The sequence below is a fragment of the Gorilla gorilla genome, chromosome 5 (assembly GCF_029281585.2).
Source record: "Gorilla gorilla gorilla isolate KB3781 chromosome 5, NHGRI_mGorGor1-v2.1_pri, whole genome shotgun sequence".
NCBI classification, from domain to species: domain Eukaryota; kingdom Metazoa; phylum Chordata; class Mammalia; order Primates; family Hominidae; genus Gorilla; species Gorilla gorilla.
The window spans coordinates 107,775,475-107,797,250 of NC_073229.2; the positions used below are offsets into that span (position 1 = coordinate 107,775,475).

General features: G+C 39.2%; 1 protein-coding gene across 31 annotated transcripts in view; it reads right to left on the bottom strand.

Annotated features, from left to right (window-relative positions):
* SNAP91 (synaptosome associated protein 91) overlaps positions 1 to 21,776 on the bottom strand; it is a 168,626-nt gene that overhangs the window by 74,412 nt on the left and 72,438 nt on the right. For all 31 annotated transcript variants that reach the window (XM_063707748.1, XM_055389580.2, XM_055389572.2 and 28 more), the window contains exon 8: positions 19,781 to 19,887. In XM_063707748.1, the coding sequence (XP_063563818.1) occupies positions 19,781 to 19,887 (107 nt within the window). The remainder of the gene's footprint in view (positions 1 to 19,780; positions 19,888 to 21,776) is intronic.

Consider the following 21,776-nt stretch of genomic DNA (forward strand, 5'->3'; position numbering starts at 1 on the left):
CCCTCCTTCTCAATTTATTGAAATAGTTTCAGTAGAATTGCTTCCAGTTCTTCTTTTTACATCTGATAGAATTTAGCTGTGAATCTATTTGGTCCAAGGCTTTTATTTCTTAGTAGGTTTTTTTTACTACTGAAGTCAGTTGCAGAACTTGAAAGACCAATAACGGAGTTTCAACTTCTTCCTGGTCCAATATTGAAAGGTTGTGTGTTTCCAGAAATTTATCCATTTCCTCTAGATTTCTACTTTGTGTTCATAGAGGTTTTCATAGTAGTCTAGAGGATTTTTTCTATTTTTGTGGGATCAATTGTAATGTCACCTTTGTCTGTCTGATTGTATTTATTTGGATCTTCTCTTTTTTTCATTGTTAATCTAGCTAGTGGTCGATCAATCTTGTTTATCCTTTCAAAGAACCAATTTTTATTTCATTGAATCTTTGTATGTTTTGGGGGTGTCAATTTCATTTATTTATTTATTTAATTTCCATAGGTTATTGGGGAACAGGTGAGGTGGCGTTTGGTTACATGAGTAAGTCCTTTAGTAGTGATCTGTGAGATTCTGGAGCACCCATCACCCTAGCAGTGTACACTGCACCCGTATTTGGAGTCTTTATCCCTCACCCTCTTCCCACCCTTTCCTCCTGATTTCCTCAAAGCCCACTGTGTCATTCTTATGCCTTTGCATCCTCATAACTTAGCTCCCACTTATGAGTGAGAACATATAATGTTTGGTTTTCCATTCCTGAGTTACTTCACTTAGAATAACAGTCTCCAATCTAATCCAGGTCACTGCAAATGCCACTAACTCATTCCTTTTTATAGCTAAGTAATATTCCATTTTACATATATATATATATATATATCACAGTTTATTTATCCATTCATTGATAGGTAGGCATTTCGGTTGGTTCCACGATTTTGCAATTGTGAATTGTGCTGCTATAAACATGTGTGTGCAAGTATGACTTCTTTTCCCCTGGGTAGATACCCACTAGTGGGATTGCTGGATCAAATGGTAGTTCTACTTTTAGTTCTTTAAGGAATCTCCACATTGTTTTCCATAGTGGCTGTACTAGTTTACATTCCCACCAGCAGTGTAGAAGTGTTCCCTGATCACCACATCCATGCCAACATCTACTGTTTTTTTTTTTATTTTTTAATTTTTTGATTATGGCCATTCTTGCAGGAGTAAGGTGGTATCGCATTGCAGTTTTGATTTGCATTTCTCTGATCGTTAGTGATGTTAAGCATTTTTTCATATGTCTGTTGGCCATTTGTGTATCTTCTTTTGAGAATTGTCTATTTATGTCCTTAGCCCACTTTTTGATGGGATTTTTTTTTCTTGCTGATTTGAGTTCATTGTAGATTCTGGATATTATTCCTTTATCAGATGTACAGATTGTGAAGATTCTTTCCCATTCTGTGGGTTGTCTGTTTACTCTGCTGACTATTCCTTTTTGCCTTGCAAAAATTCTTTAGTTTAATTAAGTCCCAGAAATTTATCTTTGTTTTTATTGCATTTGCTTTTGGGTTCCTGGTCATGAAATCCTTGCCTACGCCAATGTCTAGAAGGGTTTTTCCAATGTTATCTTCTAGAATTTTTACAGTTTCAGATCTTAGATTTAAGTCCTTAATCCATCTTGAGTTGATTTTTGAATAAGGTGAGAGATGAGGATCCAGTTTTATTCTCCCACATGTAGCTAGTCAATTATCCCAGAACCATTTATTGAAAAGGTTGTCCTTCCCCCACTTTGTTTTTGTTGGCTTTGTTGAAGATCAGTAAGCTGTAACTATTTGGGTTTACTTCTGGGTTATCTGTTCTGTTCCATTGGTCTATGTGCCTATTTTTACACAAGTACCATGTTGTTTTGGTGACTATGGCCTTATAGTGTAGTTTGAAATCAGGTAATGTGATGCCTCCAGATTTGTTCTTTTTGCTTAGTCTTGCTTTGGCTATGTGGGCTCTTTTTTGGTTCCACATGAATTTTAGAATTGTTTTTTTCTAATTCTGTGAAAAATAGTGAATTTTGATGGGAATTGCATTGAATTTGTAGATTGCTTTTGGCAGTATGGTCATTTTCTCAATATGGATTCTACCCATCCATGAACACAGGATGTGTTTCCATTTGTGTTGTCTATGATTTCTTTCAGCAGTGTTTTGTAGTTTTCCTTGTAGAGGTCTTTCACCTCCTCGGTTCGGTATATTCCTAAGTATTTTATTTTTTTGCAGTTATTGTAAAAGGGGTTGAGATCTTGATTTGATTCTCTGCTTGGTCAATGTTGGTGTATCGAAGAGCTACTGATTTGTGCACATTAATTTTGTATCCAGAAAATTTGTTGCATTCTTTTATCAGGTCTAAGAGCTTTCTGGAGGAGTCTTTAGGGTTTTTTAGGTAAGCAATCATATCATCAGCAAGCAGCAACAGCTTGACCTCCTCTTTACCAATTTGGATGCCATTTCTTACTCTTGTTTGATTGCTCTGGCTAGGACTTCCGGTGCTATGTTGAAGAGGAGTGGTGAGAGTAGGCATTCTTGTCTTGTTCCAGTTCTCAGAGGAAATGCTATCAACTTTTCCCCATTCAGTATTATGTTGGTTGTGGGTTTGTCATAGATGGCTTTTATTATACTGATGTACGTCCCTTGTATGCCAGTTTTGCTAAGCGTTTTAATCATAAAGGGATGCTGGAATTTGTCAAATGCTTTTTCTGCATCTATTGAGATGATCATGTGATTTTTGTTTTTAATTCTGATTATGTGGTGTATCACATTTATTGACTTGCATATGTTAAACCTTCCCTGCATCCCTGGCATGAAACCCTTGATCGTGGTGGATTATCTTTTTGATATGTTGTTGGATTAGTTAGCCAGTATTTTGTTAAGGATTTTAGCATCTATGTTAATCAGAAATATTGGTCTGTAGTTTTCTTTTTTGGCTATGTCCTTTTCTGGTTTGGGTATTAGGGTGATACTGGGCTAACAGAATGATTTAGGGAGGGTTTCCTCTTTCTCTATCTTGCGGAATAGTGTCAATAGGATTGATACCAACTCTTCTTTCAATGTCTGGTAGAATTCTGCTGTGAATCTGTCTGCTCCTGGGCATTTTTTTGTTGGTAATTTAAAAATTGCCATTTCAATCTCACTGCTTGTCTGTTCAGGGTATCTAATTCTTCCTGATTTAAGCTAGGAGGGTTGTATCTTTCCAGAAATTAATCCAACTCTTCTAGGTTTTCTAGTTTATGTGTGTAAAGGTGTTCATAGTAGCCTTGAATGATTTTTTGTATTTCTGTGGTGTCAGTTGTACTGTCTCCCATTTCATTTCTTATTGAGCTTATTTGGATTTTCTCTCTTCCTTTCTTGGTTAATCTTGCTAATGGCCTATCAATTTTATCTTTTCAAAAAAACAGCTTTTTGTTTCATTTATCTTCTGTATTGTTTTTTGTTTCAACTTCATTTAGTTTTGCTCTGGATCTTGGTTATTTCCTTTCTTCTGCTGGGTTTGGGTTTGGTTCATTCTTGTTTCTCTTTGATCCTTGAGGTGTGACCTTAGACTGCCTGTTTGTGTTCTTTCCAATTTTTTGATGTAGGCATTTAGGGCTATGACCTTTCCCCTTACCACTGCCTTTACTGTGTCCCAGAGGTTTTGATAGGGTGTGTCACTACTGTCATTCAGTTCGAAGAATTTTTTGATTTTCATTTTGATTTCGTTTTTGACCCAATGCTCATTCAGGGGCAGGTTATTTAATTTCCATATATTTGCATGGTTTTGGAGGTTCCTTTTGGAGTTGATTTCCAGTTTTATTCCACTGTGGTCTGAGAGAGTGCTTGATGTAATTTCAATTTTCTTAAATTTATTGAGGGTCATTTTGTGGCCTCTCATATGGTCTATCTTGAAGAAAGTTCCATGTGCTGTTGAAAAGAATGTATATTCTGTGGTTGATGGATGGAATGTTCTATATACCTCTGTTAAGTCCATTTGTTCCAGTGTACTGTTTAAATTCATTGCTTCTTTGTTGACTTTCTGTCTTGATGACCTGTCTAGTGCTGTCAGTGGAGTATTGAAGTCCCCCACTATTATTGTGTTGCTATCTCATTTCTTAGGTCTATTAGTAATCGTTTTTTTTTTTTTTTTTGGATTCCTTTCTTTCTTTTTTTTTTATTATACTTTAAGTTTTAGGGTACATGTGCACATTGTGCAGGTTAGCTATATATGTATACATGTGCCATGCTGGTGCGCTGCACCCACTAACTCGTCATCTAGCATTAGGTATATCTCCCAATGCTATCCCTCCCCCCTCCCCCCACCCCACCACAGTCCCCCGAGTGTGATATTCCCCTTCCTGTGTCCATGTGATCTCATTGTTCAATTCCCACCTATGAGTGAGAATATGCGGTGTTTGGTTTTTTGTTCTTGCGATAGTTTACTGAGAATGATGATTTCCAATTTCATCCATGTCCCTACAAAGGACATGAACTCATCATTTTTTATGGCTGCATAGTATTCCATGGTGTATATGTGCCACATTTTCTTAATCCAGTCTATCACTGTTGGAAATTTGGGTTGCTTCCAAGTCTTTGCTATTGTGAATAATACGGCAATAAACATACGTGTGCATGTGTCTTTATAGCAGCATGATTTATAGTCCTTTGGGTATATACCCAGTAATGGGATGGCTGGGTCAAATGGTATTTCTAGTTCTAGATCCCTGAGGAATCACCACACTGACTTCCACAATGGTTGAACTAGTTTACAGTCCCACCAACAGTGTAAAAGTGTTCCTATTTCTCCACATCCTCTCCAGCACCTGTTGTTTCCTGACTTTTTAATGATTGCCATTCTAACTGGTGTGAGATGGTATCTCATAGTGGTTTTGATTTGCATTTCTCTGATGGCTAGTGATGATGAGCATTTTTTCATGTGTTTTTTGGCTGCATAAATGTCTTCTTTTGAGAAGTGTCTGTTCATGTCCTTCGCCCACTTTTTGATGGAGTTGTTTTTTTCTTGTAAATTTGTTTGAGTTCATTGTAGATTCTGGATATTAGCCCTTTGTCAGATGAGTAGGTTGCAAAAATTTTCTCCCATTTTGTAGGTTGCCTGTTCACTCTGATGGTAGTTTCTTTTGCTGTGCAGAAGCTCTTTCGTTTAATTAGATCCCATTTGTCAATTTTGGCTTTTGTTGCCATTGCTTTTGGTGTTTTAGACATGAAGTCCTTGCCCATGCCTATGTCCTGAATGGTAATGCCTAGCTTTTCTTCTAGGGTTTTTATGGTTTTAGGTCTAACGTTTAAATCTTTAATCCATCTTGAATTGATTTTTGTATAAGGTGTAAGGAAGGGATCCAGTTTCAGCTTTCTACATATGGCTAGCCAGTTTTCCCAGCACCATTTATTAAATAGGGAATCCTTTCCCCATTGCTTGTTTTTCTCAGGGTTGTCAAAGATCAGATAGTTGTAGCTATGCGGCGTTATTTCTGAGGGCTCTGTTCTGTTCCATTGATCTATATCTCTGTTTTGGTACCAGTACCATGCTGTTTTGGTTACTGTAGCCTTGTAGTATAGTTTGAAGTCAGGTAGTGTGATGCCTCCAGCTTTGTTCTTTTGGCTTAGGATTGACTTGGCAATGTGGGCTCTTTTTTGGTTCCATGTGAACTTTAAAGTAGTTTTTTCCAGTTCTGTGAAGAAAGTCATTGGTAGCTTGATGGGGATGGCATTGAATCTATAAATTACCTTGGGCAGTATGGCCATTTTCACGATATTGATTCTTCCTACCCATGAGCATGGAATGTTCTTCCATTTGTTTGTATCCTCTTTTATTTCCTTGAGCAGTGGTTTGTAGTTCTCCTTGAAGAGGTCCTTCACATCCCTTGTAAGTTGGATTCCTAGGTATTTTATTCTCTTTGAAGCAATTGTGAATGGGAGTTCACTCATGATTTGGCTCTCTGTTTGTCTGTTGTTGGTGTATAAGAATGCTTGTGATTTTTGTACATTGATTTTGTATCCTGAGACTTTGCTGAAGTTGCTTATCAGCTTAAGGAGATTTTGGGCTGAGACAATGGGGTTTTCTAGATATACAATCATGTCGTCTGCAAACAGGGACAATTTGACTTCCTCTTTTCCTAATTGAATACCCTTTATTTCCTTCTCCTGCCTGATTGCCCTGGCCAGAACTTCCAACACTATGTTGAATAGGAGCGGTGAGAGAGGGCATCCCTGTCTTGTGCCAGTTTTCAAAGGGAATGCTTCCAGTTTTTGCCCATTCAGTATGATATTGGCTGTGGGTTTGTCATAGATAGCTCTTATTATTTTGAAATATGTCCCATCAATACCTAATTTATTGAGAGTTTTTAGCATGAAGGGTTGTTGAATTTTGTCAAAGGCCTTTTCTGCATCTATTGAGATAATCATGTGGTTTTTGTCTTTGGCTCTGTTTATATGCTGGATTACATTTATTGATTTGCGTATATTGAACCAGCCTTGCATCCCAGGGATGAAGCCCACTTGATCATGGTGGATAAGCTTTTTGATGTGCTGCTGGATTCGGTTTGCCAGTATTTTATGGAGGATTTTTGCATCAGTGTTCATCAAGGATATTGGTCTAAAATTCTCTTTTTTGGTTGTGTCTCTGCCCGGCTTTGGTACCAGAATGATGCTGGCCTCATAAAATGAGTTAGGGAGGATTCCCTCTTTTTCTATTGATAGGAATAGTTTCAGAAGGAATGGTACCAGTTCCTCCTTGTACCTCTGGTAGAATTCGGCTGTGAATCCATCTGGTCCTGGACTCTTTTTGGTTAGTAAACTATTGATTATTGCCACAATTTCAGCTCCTGTTATTGGTCTATTCAGAGATTCAACTTCTTCCTGGTTTAGTCTTGGGAGAGTGTATGTGTCAAGGAATTTATCCATTTCTTCTAGATTTGCTAGTTTATTCGCGTAGAGGTGTTTGTAGTATTCTCTGATGGTAGTTTGTATTTCTGTGGGATCAGTGGTGATATCCCCTTTATCATTTTTTATTGTGTCTATTTGATTCTTCTCTCTTTTTTTCTTTATTAGTCTTGCTAGCGGTCTATCAATTTTGTTGATCCTTTCAAAAAACTAGCTCCTGGATTCATTGATTTTTTGAAGGGTTTTTTGTGTCTCTATTTCCTTCAGTTCTGCTCTGATTTTAGTTATTTCTTGCCTTCTGCTAGCTTTTGAGTGTGTTTGCTCTTGCTTTTCTAGTTCTTTTAATTGTGATGTTAGGGTGTCAGTTTTGGATCTTTCCTGCTTTCTCTTGTGGGCATTTAGTGCTATAAATTTCCCTCTACACACTGCTTTGAATGCGTCCCAGAGATTCTGGTATGTTGTGTCTTTGTTCTCGTTGGTTTCAAAGAACATCTTTATTTCTGTCTTCATTTCATTATGTACCCAGTAGTCATTCAGGAGCAGGTTGTTCAGTTTCCATGTAGTTGAGCGGCTTTGAGTGAGATTCTTAATCCTGAGTTCTAGTTTGATTGCACTGTGGTCTGAGAGATAGTTTGTTATAATTTCTGTTCTTTTACATTTGCTGAGGAGTGCTTTACTTCCAACTATGTGGTCAATTTTGGAATAGGTGTGGTGTGGTGCTGAAAAAAATGTATATTCTGTTGATTTGGGGTGGAGAGTTCTGTAGATGTCTATTAGGTCCGCTTGGTGCAGAGCTGAGTTCAATTCCTGAGTATCCTTGTTGACTTTCAGTCTCGTTGATCTGTCTAATGTTGATAGTGGGGTGTTAAAGTCTCCCATTATTAATGTGTGGGAGTCTAAGTCTCTTTGTAGGTCACTCAGGACTTGCTTTATGAATCTGGGTGCTCCTGTATTGGGTGCATATATATTTAGGATAGTTAGCTCTTCTTGTTGAATTGATCCCTTTACCACTATGTAATGGCCTTCTTTGTCTCTTTTGATCTTTGTTGGTTTAAAGTCTGTTTTATCAGAGACTAGGATTGCAACCCCTGCCTTTTTTTGTTTTCCATTTGCTTGGTAGCTCTTCCTCCATCCTTTTATTTTGAGCCTATGTGTGTCTCTGCACGTGAGATGGGTTTCCTGAATACAGCACACTGATGGTTCTTGACTCTTTATCCAATTTGCCAGTCTGTGTCTTTTAATTGGAGAATTTAGTCCATTTACATTTAAAGTTAATATTGTTATGTGTGAATTTGATCCTGTCATTATGATGTTAGCTGGTGATTTTGCTCATTAGTTGATGCAGTTTCTTCCTAGTCTTGATGGTCTTTACATTTTGGCATGATTTTGCAGCGGCTGGTACCGGTTGTTCCTTTCCATGTTTAGCGCTTCCTTCAGGAGCTCTTTTAGGGCAGGCCTGGTGGTGACAAAATCTCTCAGCATTTGCTTGTCTGTAAAGTATTTTATTTCTCCTTCACTTATGAAGCTTAGTTTGGCTGGATATGAAATTCTGTGTTGAAAATTCTTTTCTTTAAGAATGTTGAATATTGGCCCCCAATCTCTCCTGGCTTGTAGGGTTTCTGCCGAGAGATCCGCTGTTAGTCTGATGGGCTTCCCTTTGAGGGTAACCCGACCTTTCTCTCTGGCTGCCCTTAACATTTTTTCCTTCATTTCAACTTTGGTGAATCTGACAATTATGTGTCTTGGAGTTGCTCTTCTCGAAGAGTATCTTTGTGGCGTTCTCTGTATTTCCTGAATCTGAACGTTGGCCTGCCTTGCTAGATTGGGGAAGTTCTCCTGGATAATATCCTGCAGAGTGTTTTCCAACTTGGTTCCATTCTCCGCATCACTTTCAGGTACACCAATCAGACGTAGATTTGGTCTCTTCACATATTCCCATATTTCTTGGAGGCTTTGCTCATTTCTTTTTATTCTTTTTTCTCTAAACTTCCCTTCTCACTTCATTTCATTCATTTCATCTTCCATTGCTGATACCCTTTCTTCCAGTTGATCGCATCGGCTCCTGAGGCTTCTGCATTCGTCACGTAGTTCTCGAGCCTTGGTTTTCAGTTCCATCAGCTCCTTTAAGCACTTCTCTGTATTGGTTATTCTAGTTATACATTCTTCTAAATTTTTTTCAAAGTTTTCAACTTCTTTGCCTTTGGATTGAATGTCCTCCCGTAGCTCAGAGTAATTTGATCGTCTGAAGCGTTCTTCTCTCAGCTCGTCAAAGTCATTCTCCATCCAGCTTTGTTCCGTTGCTGGTGAGGAACTGCGTTCCTTTGGAGGAGGAGAGGTGCTCTGCGTTTTAGAGTTTCCGGTTTTTCTGTTCTGTTTTTTCCCCATCTTTGTGGTTTTATCTACTTTTGGTCTTTGATGATGGTGATATAGAGATGGGTTTTCGGTGTGGATGTCCTTTCTGTTTGTTAGTTTTCCTTCTAACAGACAGGACCCTCAGCTGCAGGTCTGTTGGAATACACTGCCGTGTGAGATGTCAGTGTGCCCCTGCTGGGGGGTGCCTCCCAGTTAGGCTGCTCGGGGGTCAGGGGTCAGGGACCCACTTGAGGAGGCAGTCTGCCCGTTCTCAGATCTCCAGCTGCGTGCTGGGAGAACCACTGCTCTCTTCAAAGCTGTCAGACAGGGACATTTAAGTCTGCAGAGGTTACTGCTGTCTTGTTGTTTGTCTGTGCCCTGCCCCCAGAGGTGGAGCCTACAGAGGCAGGCAGGCCTCCTTGAGCTGTGGTGGGCTCCACCCAGTTCCAGCTTCCCGGCTGCTTTGTTTACCTAAGCAAGCCTGGGCAATGGCGGGCGCCCCTCCCCCAGCCTCGCTGCCGCCTTGCAGTTTGATCTCAGACTGCTGTGCTAGCAATCAGCGAGATTCCGTGGGCGTAGGACCCTCCGAGCCAGGTGTGGGATATAGTCTCGTGGTGCACCGTTTTTTAAGCAGGTCTGAAAAGCGCAATATTTGGGTGGGAGGGACCCGATTTTCCAGGTGTGTCCAGCACCCCTTTCTTTGACTCGGAAAGGGAACTCCCTGACCCCTTGCGCTTCCCAAGTGAGGCAATGCCTCGCCCTGCTTCGGCTCGCGCACGGTGCGCACACCCACTGGCCTGCGCCCACTGTCTGGCACTCCCTAGTGAGATGAACCCGGTACCTCAGATGGAAATGCAGAAATCACCCGTCTTCTGCGTCGCTCACGCTGGGAGCTGTAGACCGGAGCTGTTCCTATTCGGCCATCTTGGCTCCTCCCGACAGTAATCGTTTTTATAAATTTGGGAGCTCCAGTGTTAGGTACATATATGTTGAGGATTGTAATATTTTCCTGTTGGACGAGACTTTTATCACTATATAATGTCCTTTTTTTGTCTTTTTTAACTGCTGTTAAAGTTTGTATTGTCTGATATAAGAATAGCTCTTCCTGCTCACTTTTTGTGCCCATTTTTCTGAAATGTCTTTTTCCACCCCTTTACCTTAAGTTTGTGTGAGTCTTTATGTGTTAGGTGAGTCTCTGGAAGGCAGCAGGTAGTTGGCTGGTGAATTCTTATCCATTCTGCAATTCTATATCTTTTAAGTGGGGCATTTAGGCCATTTACATTCAATGTTAGTATTGAGATGTGAGGTACCATTCCATTCATTGTGCTATTTGTTGCCTGTATACCTTGGTTTTTTGTTTTGTTTTTAAAATTATATATTTTTTTATAGGTCCTATGAGATTTATGCTTTACAGAGGTTCTCTTTTGATGTGTTTCCAGAATTTGTTTCAAGATTTAGAGCTCCTTTTAGCAGTTCTTGTAGTGGTGGCTTGGTAGTGGTGAATTCTCTCAGCATTCATTTGTCTGAAAAAGACTGTATCTTTCCTTTATATATGAAGCTTAGTTTCACTGGATACAAAATTCTTGGCTGATAATTGTTTTATTTGAGGAGGCTGAAGATAGGGCCTCAATCCCTTCTAGCTTGTAGGGTTTCTGCTGAGAAATCTGCTGCTAATGTATAATTTAAAGGTATAGCTATACCTTTAAAGGTATAACTATAAAGGTTTTCCTTTATAGGTTACCTGGTGCTTCTGTCTCACAGCTCTTAAGATTCTTTCCTTCATCCTAACATTAGACAACCTGATGACAATGTGTCTAGGTAATGTTCTTTTTGTGATGAATTTCCCTGATATTCTTGGTGCTTCTTGTATTTGTACGTCTAGGTCTCTAGCAAGGCTGGGGAAATTTTCCTCAATTATTCCCCCAAATATATTTTCCAAAGTTTTAAGAATTCTCTTGTTCCCCAGGAACACCAATTATTCTTAGGTTTGGTTGTTTAACAAAATCCCAGACTTCCTGGAGGCTTTGTTCGTATTTTCTTATTCTTTTTTCTTTGCTAGATTGGGTTAATTACAAGACCTTGTCTTTGAGCTATGGGTTTCTTTCTTCTACATGTTCAATTCTATTGCTGAGACTTTCCAGAGCATTTTGCATTTCTATAAGTGTGTCCATTGTTTCCTGAAGTTTTGATTGTTTTTATTTATGCTATCTAGTTCCTTGAATACTTCTCCCTTCACTTCTTGTATCATTTTTTGGATTTCCTTACACTGGGCTTCGCCTTTCTCTGGTGCCTCCCTAATTAGCTTAATAACTAACCTCCTGAATTCTTTATCAGGTAAATCAGGGATTTGTTGGTTTGGGTCCATTGTTGGTGAGCTAGTGTGATTTTTTTGGAGGATTTAAAGAACCTTGTTTTGTCATATTATCAGAGTTGGTTTTCTGGTTCCTTCTCATTTGGGTAGGCTCTGTCAGACAGAAAGTCTAGGGCTGAAGGCTGTTGTTCAGATTCTTTTGTCCCATGGGGTCTTCCCTTGATGTAGTACTCTCCCCCTTTTCCTATGGATGTGGCTTCCTGTGAGCCAAGCTGTAGTGATTGTTATCTCTCTTCTGGATCTAGCCACCCAGCAAGTCTATCAGGCTCCAGGCTGGTACTGGGGGTTGTCTCACAGAGTCCTGTGATGTGAACTGTCTGTGGGTCTCTCAGCCATGGATACCAACACCTGTTCTGGTAGAGGTGGCAGAAATGAACTTTGTGAGGGTTTTTAGCTTTGGTGGTTTAAGGCACTATTTTTGTGCTGGTTGGCCTCCTGCCAGGAGGTGGCACTTTCTAGACAGCGTCAGCTGTGGTAGTATGGGGAGGAAGAGGTGGGAGGCAGGGCCCTAGAACTCCCAAGAGTATATGCCCCTTGTCTTCAGTTACCAGGGTAGGTAGGGAAGGACCACTGGGCAAGGGCAGGGCTAGGCATGTTTGAGTTCAGACTTTCCTTGGGCGGGTCTTGCTGCGGCTGCTGTGGGGGTTGGGGGTGAGGTTCCCAGGTCAATGGAGTTACGTTCCTAGGAGGATTATGACTGTCTCTACTGTGTCATGCAGGTTGTCAGGGAAGTGGGGGAAAGCCGACAGTCACAGGCCTCACTCAGCTCCCATGCAATCCAAAGGACCAGTCTCACTCCCACTGTGCCCCCCAGCAACAGCACTGAATGTGTTTCCAGGCAGTGGGCAAGCACGTCTCAGAACTTGCCCCAGGCTACCCACCTCCCAGCTGCGAAGGCAAATACAGCTTTTCTTCTTCCCCTGCCTGTGGTGTCTGCACACCACAGATTCACACCCTCCCCCGAGTTCTGGCCAAGAGGCTTCTCAATCAGCATGGACACAGGAAGGGGAACATCACACACTGGGAACTGCTGTGGGTGGGGGGAGGGCGGAGGGATACCACTAGGAGATATACCTAATGCTAAATGACGAGTTAATGGGTGCAGCACACCAACATGGCACATGTATACATATGTAACAAACCTGCACTTTGTGCACATGTACCCTAAAACTTATAGTATAATAATAATAAAATTTTAAAAAAAATTGTTACAAAGTTCAGCTGGAGATTTCTTTCTCCCTGTGGCCTTTTCCCAGTGCCTCTGGCCACCGTCCTGAAGGACCCCTGTAAGGCCAGGCAAAAACGGCTTGCTAGGGGACCCAGTAAGCCCACAGGGATTTTTTTCACTGCTTCTTCTATCCCTGTATTTTGCTTGGCTCTCTAAATTGACTCAGTTCCAGGTAAGGTCAAAATCTTCTCCTGTTATCTAGGCCTACGGTTTCCCCAGTGGGGGTGTGTGTTCAGGGGCAGACGATCTCCCTTTCCTGCCTCCACAGTTTGGGCACTCATAGTATTTGGGGTGTCTTCTGGGTCTTGTAGGAGCAATCTGCTTTCTTCAGGGAGTCTGTAGGTCATCTCAGGTTTCCTGATTTATTCCTGCAGTCATTCTGGAGCAAAAATTCACAATGCAAGCCTCCATATGCTGCTCTGTTTGTTCAAGTTGGAGCTGCAATCTAGTCCTGCCTCCCAGTCACCACGATCCCCACTTCTCGATGATTACATTTAGTTCTGCTCTGACTTTGGCTATTTGTTTTCTTCTGCTAGCTTTGGGATTAGTTTGTTCTTGTTTTTCTAGTTCCTTTATGTGTGATGTTAGGTTATTAATTTGAGATCTTTCTAACTTCTTGATGTAGGTGTTTAGTGCTACAAACTTTCCTTTTAAAACTGCCTTTGCTGCCTCCCAGATATTTTGGTATGTTGTGTCTGTTTTCATTTGTTTCAAAGATGTTTTGATTTCTGCCTTAATTTTGTTGTTTACCCAATAGTCATTCAGGAACAAGTTGTTCAGTTTCCATGTAATTGTGTGGTTTTGAGAGTTCCTCTTGGTATTGATTTCTATTTTTATTCTACTGTGGTCTAAGAATATACTTGTTATGATTTGATTTTTTTGATTTTTTGAGATTTGCTTTATGGCTGAGCATGTGGTGGATCTTAGAGTATGTACCCTGTAGAGGTGACAAGAACATACATTCTGTGGTTGTTGGGTGGAGTAGTCTGTAGATGTCTATTAGGTCCAATTGGTCTAGTGTCAAATTTAAGTTCATAATTTCTTTGTTAGTTTTCTGCCTCAGTGATCTGTCTAATGCTTTCAGTGGGGTGATGAACTCCCTCATTATTGTTGTGTGGCTGTCCGTGTTTCATTAGGTCAACAAGTACTTCTTTTATAAATCTAGGTGCTCCAATGTTGGGTGTGTATATATTTAGGATAGTTAAGTCTTTTTCCCCCCTAATCTCTCACCTCTGGCTGAAAATTAAGTCTTCTTGTTGAATTGAACCCTTTATCATTATGTAATGTCCTTCTTTGTACTTTTTCTTTTCTTACTGTTGTTGGTTTTAAGTTTATTTTATCTGATACAAGAGCAACAACCTCTGTCCTTTTTTGTTTTCTATTGGGATGGTGGATCTTTTTTCATCCCTTTACTTTGAGGCTATGCGTGTCATTACATGACATGGATGTACTGAAGACAGTACATCTTTTTTTTAATCCAACTTGCCACTCTGTGTCTTTTCAGTCAGGTGTTTGTACCATTTACATTCAAGGTTAGTATTCATATGTGAGGTTTCATTCCTGTCATCGTATTGTTAGTTGGTTGCTTTATAGTCTCAGTTGTGAAGTTGCTTTGTAGGAATTATGGACTATGTACTTATATGTGTTTCTGTGGTAGCAGGTTTCTTTTGTTTCCAAGTTTAGAACTCCCTTAAGCACGTCTTTTAAGGCCAGTTGATTGGTAACACATTCCCTTAGCAATTGCTTGTCTGGGAAAGATTTTATTTCACTTTCACTTATGAAGCTTAGTTTGGTAAGTTATGAAATTCTTAGCTGGAATTTCTTCTCTTTAAGAATACTAAAAATAGGCTACAAATCTCTAGCTTGTAAAGTTTCTTTTGAGAAGTCTGCCGTTAGCCTGATGAGGTTCCTTTTATAGGTGATTTGATCCTTTTCTCTAGCTGCCATTAAGATATTTTCTTGTGTTGATCTTGGAAAGCTTGATGACTCTGTGCCTTGGGATGGTCATCTTGTATAGTATCTTGTAGGGGTTCTCTGAATTTCTTGTATTCACATGTCAATCTCTCCAGCAAGACTGGGTAAATTTTTGTGGATTATATCCTCAAATATGTTTTCCAAGTTGCTCACTCTCTCTTCTCTCTCAGAAATGCCAATGAATTGTAGGTTTGGTTGCTTTACTTAATACCATATTTCTTGGAGGTTTTGTTCATTTTGTAAAATTCCTTTTTTCTTTATTTTTGTCTGACTGGGTTGATTCAAAGGACTCATCTTCAAGCTCTGAAATTCTCTCCTCTGTGTGATCTAGTCTGTCATTAAGGCTTCCAACTACATTTTCAAATTCCTGTAGTGAACTTTTCAATTGTAGAAGTTCAGTTTAGTTCTTTTTAAATATAGCTATGTCATCTTTCATATCTTGGATCATTTTCCTGGCTTCCTTGTATTGGATTTCAAATTTCTCTTGGATCTTATTGAGCTTCCTTGCCATCCAGATTCTGAATTCTGTGTCTATAATTTCAGACATTTCAATGTGGTTAGGATCCATTGCTAGGGAGCTAATGCCATCCTTTAGAGGTAAACAAAACACTCTGACTTTTTGCATTGCCTAAGTTCTTGAGCTGATTCCTTCTCATCTGAGGGAGCTGGCTTTTCTTTTTCTTTGTCAATTTGCTTTCATTTGGATAGGGCTTTTTGTTTTTACATTCTTTTTTCCCTTAAGGGTTGACTGTGGTGAATGTTGTATATAATTGATTGGTTTCGTTTCTGAGTGCTTTCAGAGGGTCAAGGCTCTGTTCTAGGTTCTGACGTTATAGATGGGCTCCTGTGGTGCATTTCAGAGGTGTTGCACGGTGAAACAATGTATTTTTGTTTGGTGGTGCCATTCAGGTTGCAGTCTCACAGATAGCTCTTCACAGTGACATCAGGGCCAGCAGATATACTCTTACTCAGCCAGACACCTCTTATTTTTCAGTGCGTATGTGGCAGTGCTCTGGGGAGGGGAGGCAGGGGCCAAGAGATAAGTCTCAGTCCAAGTTTGTTTCCAGGCCTTGGGCCTTGGTGCTGTTCCCTTCAAGTACTGGTGCTGCACCCATGTTTTCTTTGCCCAAAAGGGGGCTTTGGCAGGCTGTGCTACCCTCTCCCTTTAGGGATGGTCCCAGCTGAGAGATCATCAGGAGATCTCTAACTCTTGGGGGGCCCACTGTGCTTGTGAGAGTCAGAGCAGGTTGTGGGATATGACTACTAGCGGTCTGGTGTTGCAGTGGGTTGGGGTGAAGAATCCCTGGGCAGGGCAATGGTATCATGTATACGCAAGTGGAAAAGTGCCTGTGGCCCAGGGTTTCCAGCCTGGCAGACAGCTGTGGGGCCCACTCAGCTTGTGCTCCTCTGACCCAACTGGTCTTCCTCCAGTGTCTGCCCCGGGAGCATTTTGACTGGCTAGACTTGTTCCAAGCCTTCTGCTCCCAGATCACTGAGCTGTTCCAGATGATGTGGGCTGCAGGGCTCCCTGGGAAAGAAGCTGTGGCTTTCAGGCCGCACCCTTCCCAGATGGGTCTTGTGAAGGGAGGGACACCCAGCTCCTACATTTGTACAAGAACCTGCACCAGCATAAGAACCTAAGTCACAATCTTCTTTTTGTTCTGACACTGGGAGCTCTTCCTCCACTTGAGCTCAGGCCATCGATCTCAGCACGATACTCGTGGGCGGTGTGCTTGAGTCCCAGGGAGTTGAAAGCAGGCCTGCAGATTTGTCTTCTGGCCCCTCGGGGTTAAGCACTGGCTGTGCTGGGGGTGCCGGACTGCTTCCAGGCCACCAGCAAAACACTCAGGTAGGGAAGCGCGGGGGCTGCGCTGTGGATATCCTCCTGTGGGAGTGGCCAGGCAGGAAATCTTGGGAGGGGCCAGCAGGTGAGGGGGCATTCATCCTGGTCCTGCAGCAATGGCAGCTCCTGGACAGTACAGAACAGGAACTGCAGAGCAAGATGGAGCGCCTTGGGGGATGGGCACCTATGGTCATGTTTTACTGCAGCTGGCATGTGGTGGCTCCGAGCAGGCTTCCCGGCTTCCTCCCTCTTCAACTATGTTGAAGGCAACTGTGTTGCCTCTCTATTGATTTTCAGTATTTTCTCTCAAAAGATCTGTTGATCATCAGCATGATGATTCACTCAATATTTTGGTTCCTCTTGGTGGGAGAGGCATTTGCTAGCTTTGTCTAGTTGGCTGTCTTCCTTCCCTCTCTGGAATTAACCTTCTAATGACTGAACTTTGGCTTTAGGAACAGTTTAGCCACTGATGCTTCCCTAAAGCCACTTATATTATTACAAATTAGGGAAATTATCAATTAAAGCAACTGCATTCTGCTTATTTGTATGTTTTAACACTTTAGATGATCCATTTAAAAATATTAATATGAACAAAAGAGGCATTTTTATGAGACTGACTCGCTGCCTACTGTGATAAGAAGGCACTGAAAGAGGCATTTTTTAAAATAAAAATATTATGGATCCCTAATACTGAAACCAGTTCAGGAAAAGGTGATGTATTTCCATTAAATGGATAATTGTGTTCAAAGAGACAATTTAGGAATTCTTCCTCAACATTGCTATTTTTATTGCTCTGAACTTCTGAACCACAATATCATTAGAGGATTAAAGTGTGTTACAGAAATCGCATCACTTTCAGTCTGCAAATATTCTGGGAGATGTAACTCCTACGATTCCGATATCTACCTTAGAATACAAAACTAAGAATAACTTGGTTCTATGAAAGAGAAGAATATTTAGCAGAAATATATCTTACCGGTAAAAATTATTTTACCAAGTTTTACTTGTCTGCCATAGGAGACTTCAGATAAGAATATAAGGCATAGTAAGTTTTCTGTACTTCAAGCAGTTTAAGAAATTTGAATAGTTCCATAGAACTTGTTCAACTACTTTACCTTTTCTTTAATACAATGAGCAACTTACTGTTACTATTTCCCAAATAACCAATATATAAAGTTGTATTTTGAAAATCATATTCTAGAAGTCTTCTTGAGACTCTTCAGGTAAATGTTACTAACTATGGGATAGCTATTGAGTATGAATCCATACATCGACCACATGAGTATTATACAGTAGAGAGAGATTTGTACATTGGTTGAAAAATTTCTATATTAACCAATCATAACAAAACCACTCAACACTGGTATTCAAACATTGTGTGTCCAAATTATGAACAATGTGATTTAAATGTGAAAGAAAACACAAATGGTTATGGTTGTCCCATTGTGATGTAATGTTTACTCTATTAAAAATAATTTTGTAAATTAGTATTCATTCTATGAAAAAGTCTTAATCATAATGTTCAAATAAAAATAATTTTTAAATTTATTATCCAGTTATTTAAAGACAGACTCTTACAATGATATCTAATTTTGGAGATCTCTTTCTTAATGGCCTCAGGTGGGCTTGTGCTAACATGAGGTATCAACAGACAAAAAGTAAAATTTTACATGTTAAAACAGAAGGAATTGACACATAAGTAGAACTTTTCTCATGGGAATCATGAGCCCAGCCTTGTAATGCTGATTAGAGAAATGTATACCCCAGACTGCCACATGCCAGCTCCTTACTTACATACAATAACAAATGAGAAACTGGGATGAATGTACACCAAGATTTAATGAAACAATAAAATAATCTGTTCTTGGTACTTAGGCATAATTTATCTTTTCACAGAAAGAAATTAGGCAAATTTTACTAGATTAGGCTGATAATTATGGTTAAACCATGGCAAAATCATACCAAATACAAAAAACACCTGTATAGCAGCAAAAGAAAAAATTTTAAGCAATTCTATCATTTCTTAAAGACTACCAACACTGATAAACCCATGAGGAAAGAAACGTGAATGTGCTTTAATGTATATACAATTTACATTAGCTAATCTTTATCTTTTGTTTCCCTTATATTTAAAAAAGATTTTTATTCTAATTACATGTTGTATGGGTGAAAGTTCAAGAATCAGCATTTTGTGATATTATTTTGGTCCCAGAATTTGCATGTGACAATTATTACTTCTATGAATAAAAGATTTTAAACACAATGCATGGACTAGAGTACTTCTTAAATCGTGTGTATAAAATGCTTGTTCATGCAGTATATTCTCAAAATGACAAAAACAGCAAAAACATGGCATGAATGTCCCACATCCACAGCATTGTATGGTTTGCTGCTGAGCCTTAGAACCTCTTTCATACAACATTCCAATCAGTTCCTAGTAATCAGTTAATTGACATGTAAGATAAAAATACACTTGTCATTCTTCCAAAGGACTATAATAACAATGTTATAATTTCCAATATCAGCATGAATCATTAATTGGATTTTATAAGAGAAAATACCAATTCACAGATAATTTCAGGAACACCAACTGCATAGTTACACAGGTATTCTAATCAAGTATAAAGACACATTCTGAAGAAACAATTTATAAACTTTATAAAACAAATTATGCTTTCTGTCTTATTTTTCATTGTGTATAAATCATTGCCAAAGTAAGAAAGGTAAGAATTTATGATTTATCATTTACATGCTAAGAATAATAAACAGGCTTTTCTAAAGGCAAACCTAAGGTTCAATGAAAATAAAGGATTTTCTAACAATTAAAGATAGCTATTAGGTGGAATGGAGGAATGGACCACCTTGCAAAGCAGCAAATGAGCTTATTATCCATGAAACTTTTATTTGAATGCAGAATGATCATCTGATTAGGATGCAGGAGTACAGAGTACAGCTCTGAGTGAGAAGTTGGATGAGACGACTTCCAAAGTCACTTCCAACCTTAATATACTGTGACTCCGAGGCACTTCCAACCCTAATATACTGTGACTCTCTTACACCTTCTATTATATATACTCCAGATACATGAGCAAATATTTAAAAAATTATATTCCCAAGAAAACTTAATATTACTTACCTCTGCAACCTTGAGAAATTCAGACACTCGTGTCATTCTAGTTAGAAATCGTTTGTAAATTTCTAGAGCATCTTTACATTGTCCTTTCTTCATTTCAAAAAACTTTTCTAGAAAAGAGATAAGCAATTTGAAAAGAGTGTTATGTTCTATTTTTTTCTAAGCTTATGTTAAGATTACTACTCAAAACTTAATTAATGTTTGAATCAAAACACTTGGCAGTAAAACTTATATGAGGTATTAAGGCACCTAAACAAAGGGAACCTGCATAGATTAAGAAAAGTGTTATGTTCCAAGATAATCATCTGTCTCAAATAAAACAATTTAAATAATGAAAACAGAACTAAAGTAGAAGAATATATGAATTGCCACAACTGGCTAAATTCATGTTCCATATATCCCAATATCCTGTCTTGGAAAATAGCAGCAAATTCTTCCTAAGGAAAATCTCAAAATTTATGACTGCATTCTACAGAATCCTTATTTTCTTATTAGCTCGCAATAAACTAATAATCTATAAATTATAAGACAATAATCAACAAACCTTCCTGAATTAAAGAATTCTTTAAGTTTTCTACACTAAGTTGATACTTGCTTTTATTGGTCATAAATTATTTCTTTCAAACATCATGATGTGGCTTTTATTTATAAAACAGTAGACTTTTGTGAAAAAATTTGTTTTACTATATCCTTCATGACTTTCTAGTCTATTTATGCTCTCTTTCTCAACCTTTAGCTTTCTAGACAGAAAAACGGAAGCTTATTTTGCTGTTCTCTTTCACACTCTCAAGACTAGAATGCTATCATTAGGGAACTACAGCTCCATTACACTTGCAATATGAGAGTATAATTTTTCCATACATGCTTTGAAGAATACCAGTACTTCATCAGTGTTTTAATCAGTTATTCATTGATCATTCAGTCAATAATTATTGACACTGCAGATGGAGACACAGCAGGCCATGTCTGCCTACAGTAGTTCCCAGGCAACTCTGGTTTATACCTGATGGTCTAGCATCTTCTTTATAAGTTCATTATTTTATATTCGCACATGGTTTAACATACGCTATTTTTTTCAGTATTCTTTTTTTAATTTATATATATATTTATTATATTTTAAGTTCTAGGGTACATGTGCACAACATGCAGGTTTGTTACATATGTATACATGTGCCATGTTGGTGTGCTGCACCCATTAACTCATCATTTACATTAGGTATATCTCATAATGCTATCCCTCCTACCTCCCGCCACCCCACAATAGGCCCCGGTGTGTGATGTTCCCCTTCCTGTGTCCAAGTGTTCTCATTGTTCAGTTCCCACCTATGAGTGAGAACATGCGGTGTTTGGTTTTCTGTCGTTGCAATAGTTTGCTGAGAATGATGGTTTCCAGCTTCATCCATGTCCCTACAAAGGACATGAACTCATCATTTTTTATCACTGCATAGTATTCCACGGTGTATATGTGCCACATTTTCTTAATCCAGTCTATCATTGTTGGACATTTGGGTTGGTTCCAAGTCTTTGCTATTGTGAATAGTGCCACAATAAACATACGTATGCATGTGCCTTTATAGCAGCATGATTTATAATCCTTTGGGTATATACCCAGTAATGGGATGGCTGAGTCAAATGGTATTTCTAGTTCTAGATCCCTGAGGAATTGCCCCACTGTCTTCCACAATGATTGAACTAGTTTACAGTCCCATCAACAGTGTAAAAGTGTTCCTATTTCTCCACATCCTCTCCAGCACCTGTTGTTTCCTGACTTTTTAACGATCGCCATTCTAACTGGTGTAAGATGGTATCTCATTGTGGTTTTGATTTGCATTTCTCTGATGGCCAGTGATGATGAGCATTTTTTCATTTGTCTGTTGGCTGCATAAATGTCTTCTTTTGAGAAGTGTCTGTTCATATCCTTTTCCCACTTTTTGATGGAGTTGTTTGTTTTTTTCTTGTAAATTTGTTTGAGTTCTTTGTAGATTCTGGATATTAGCCC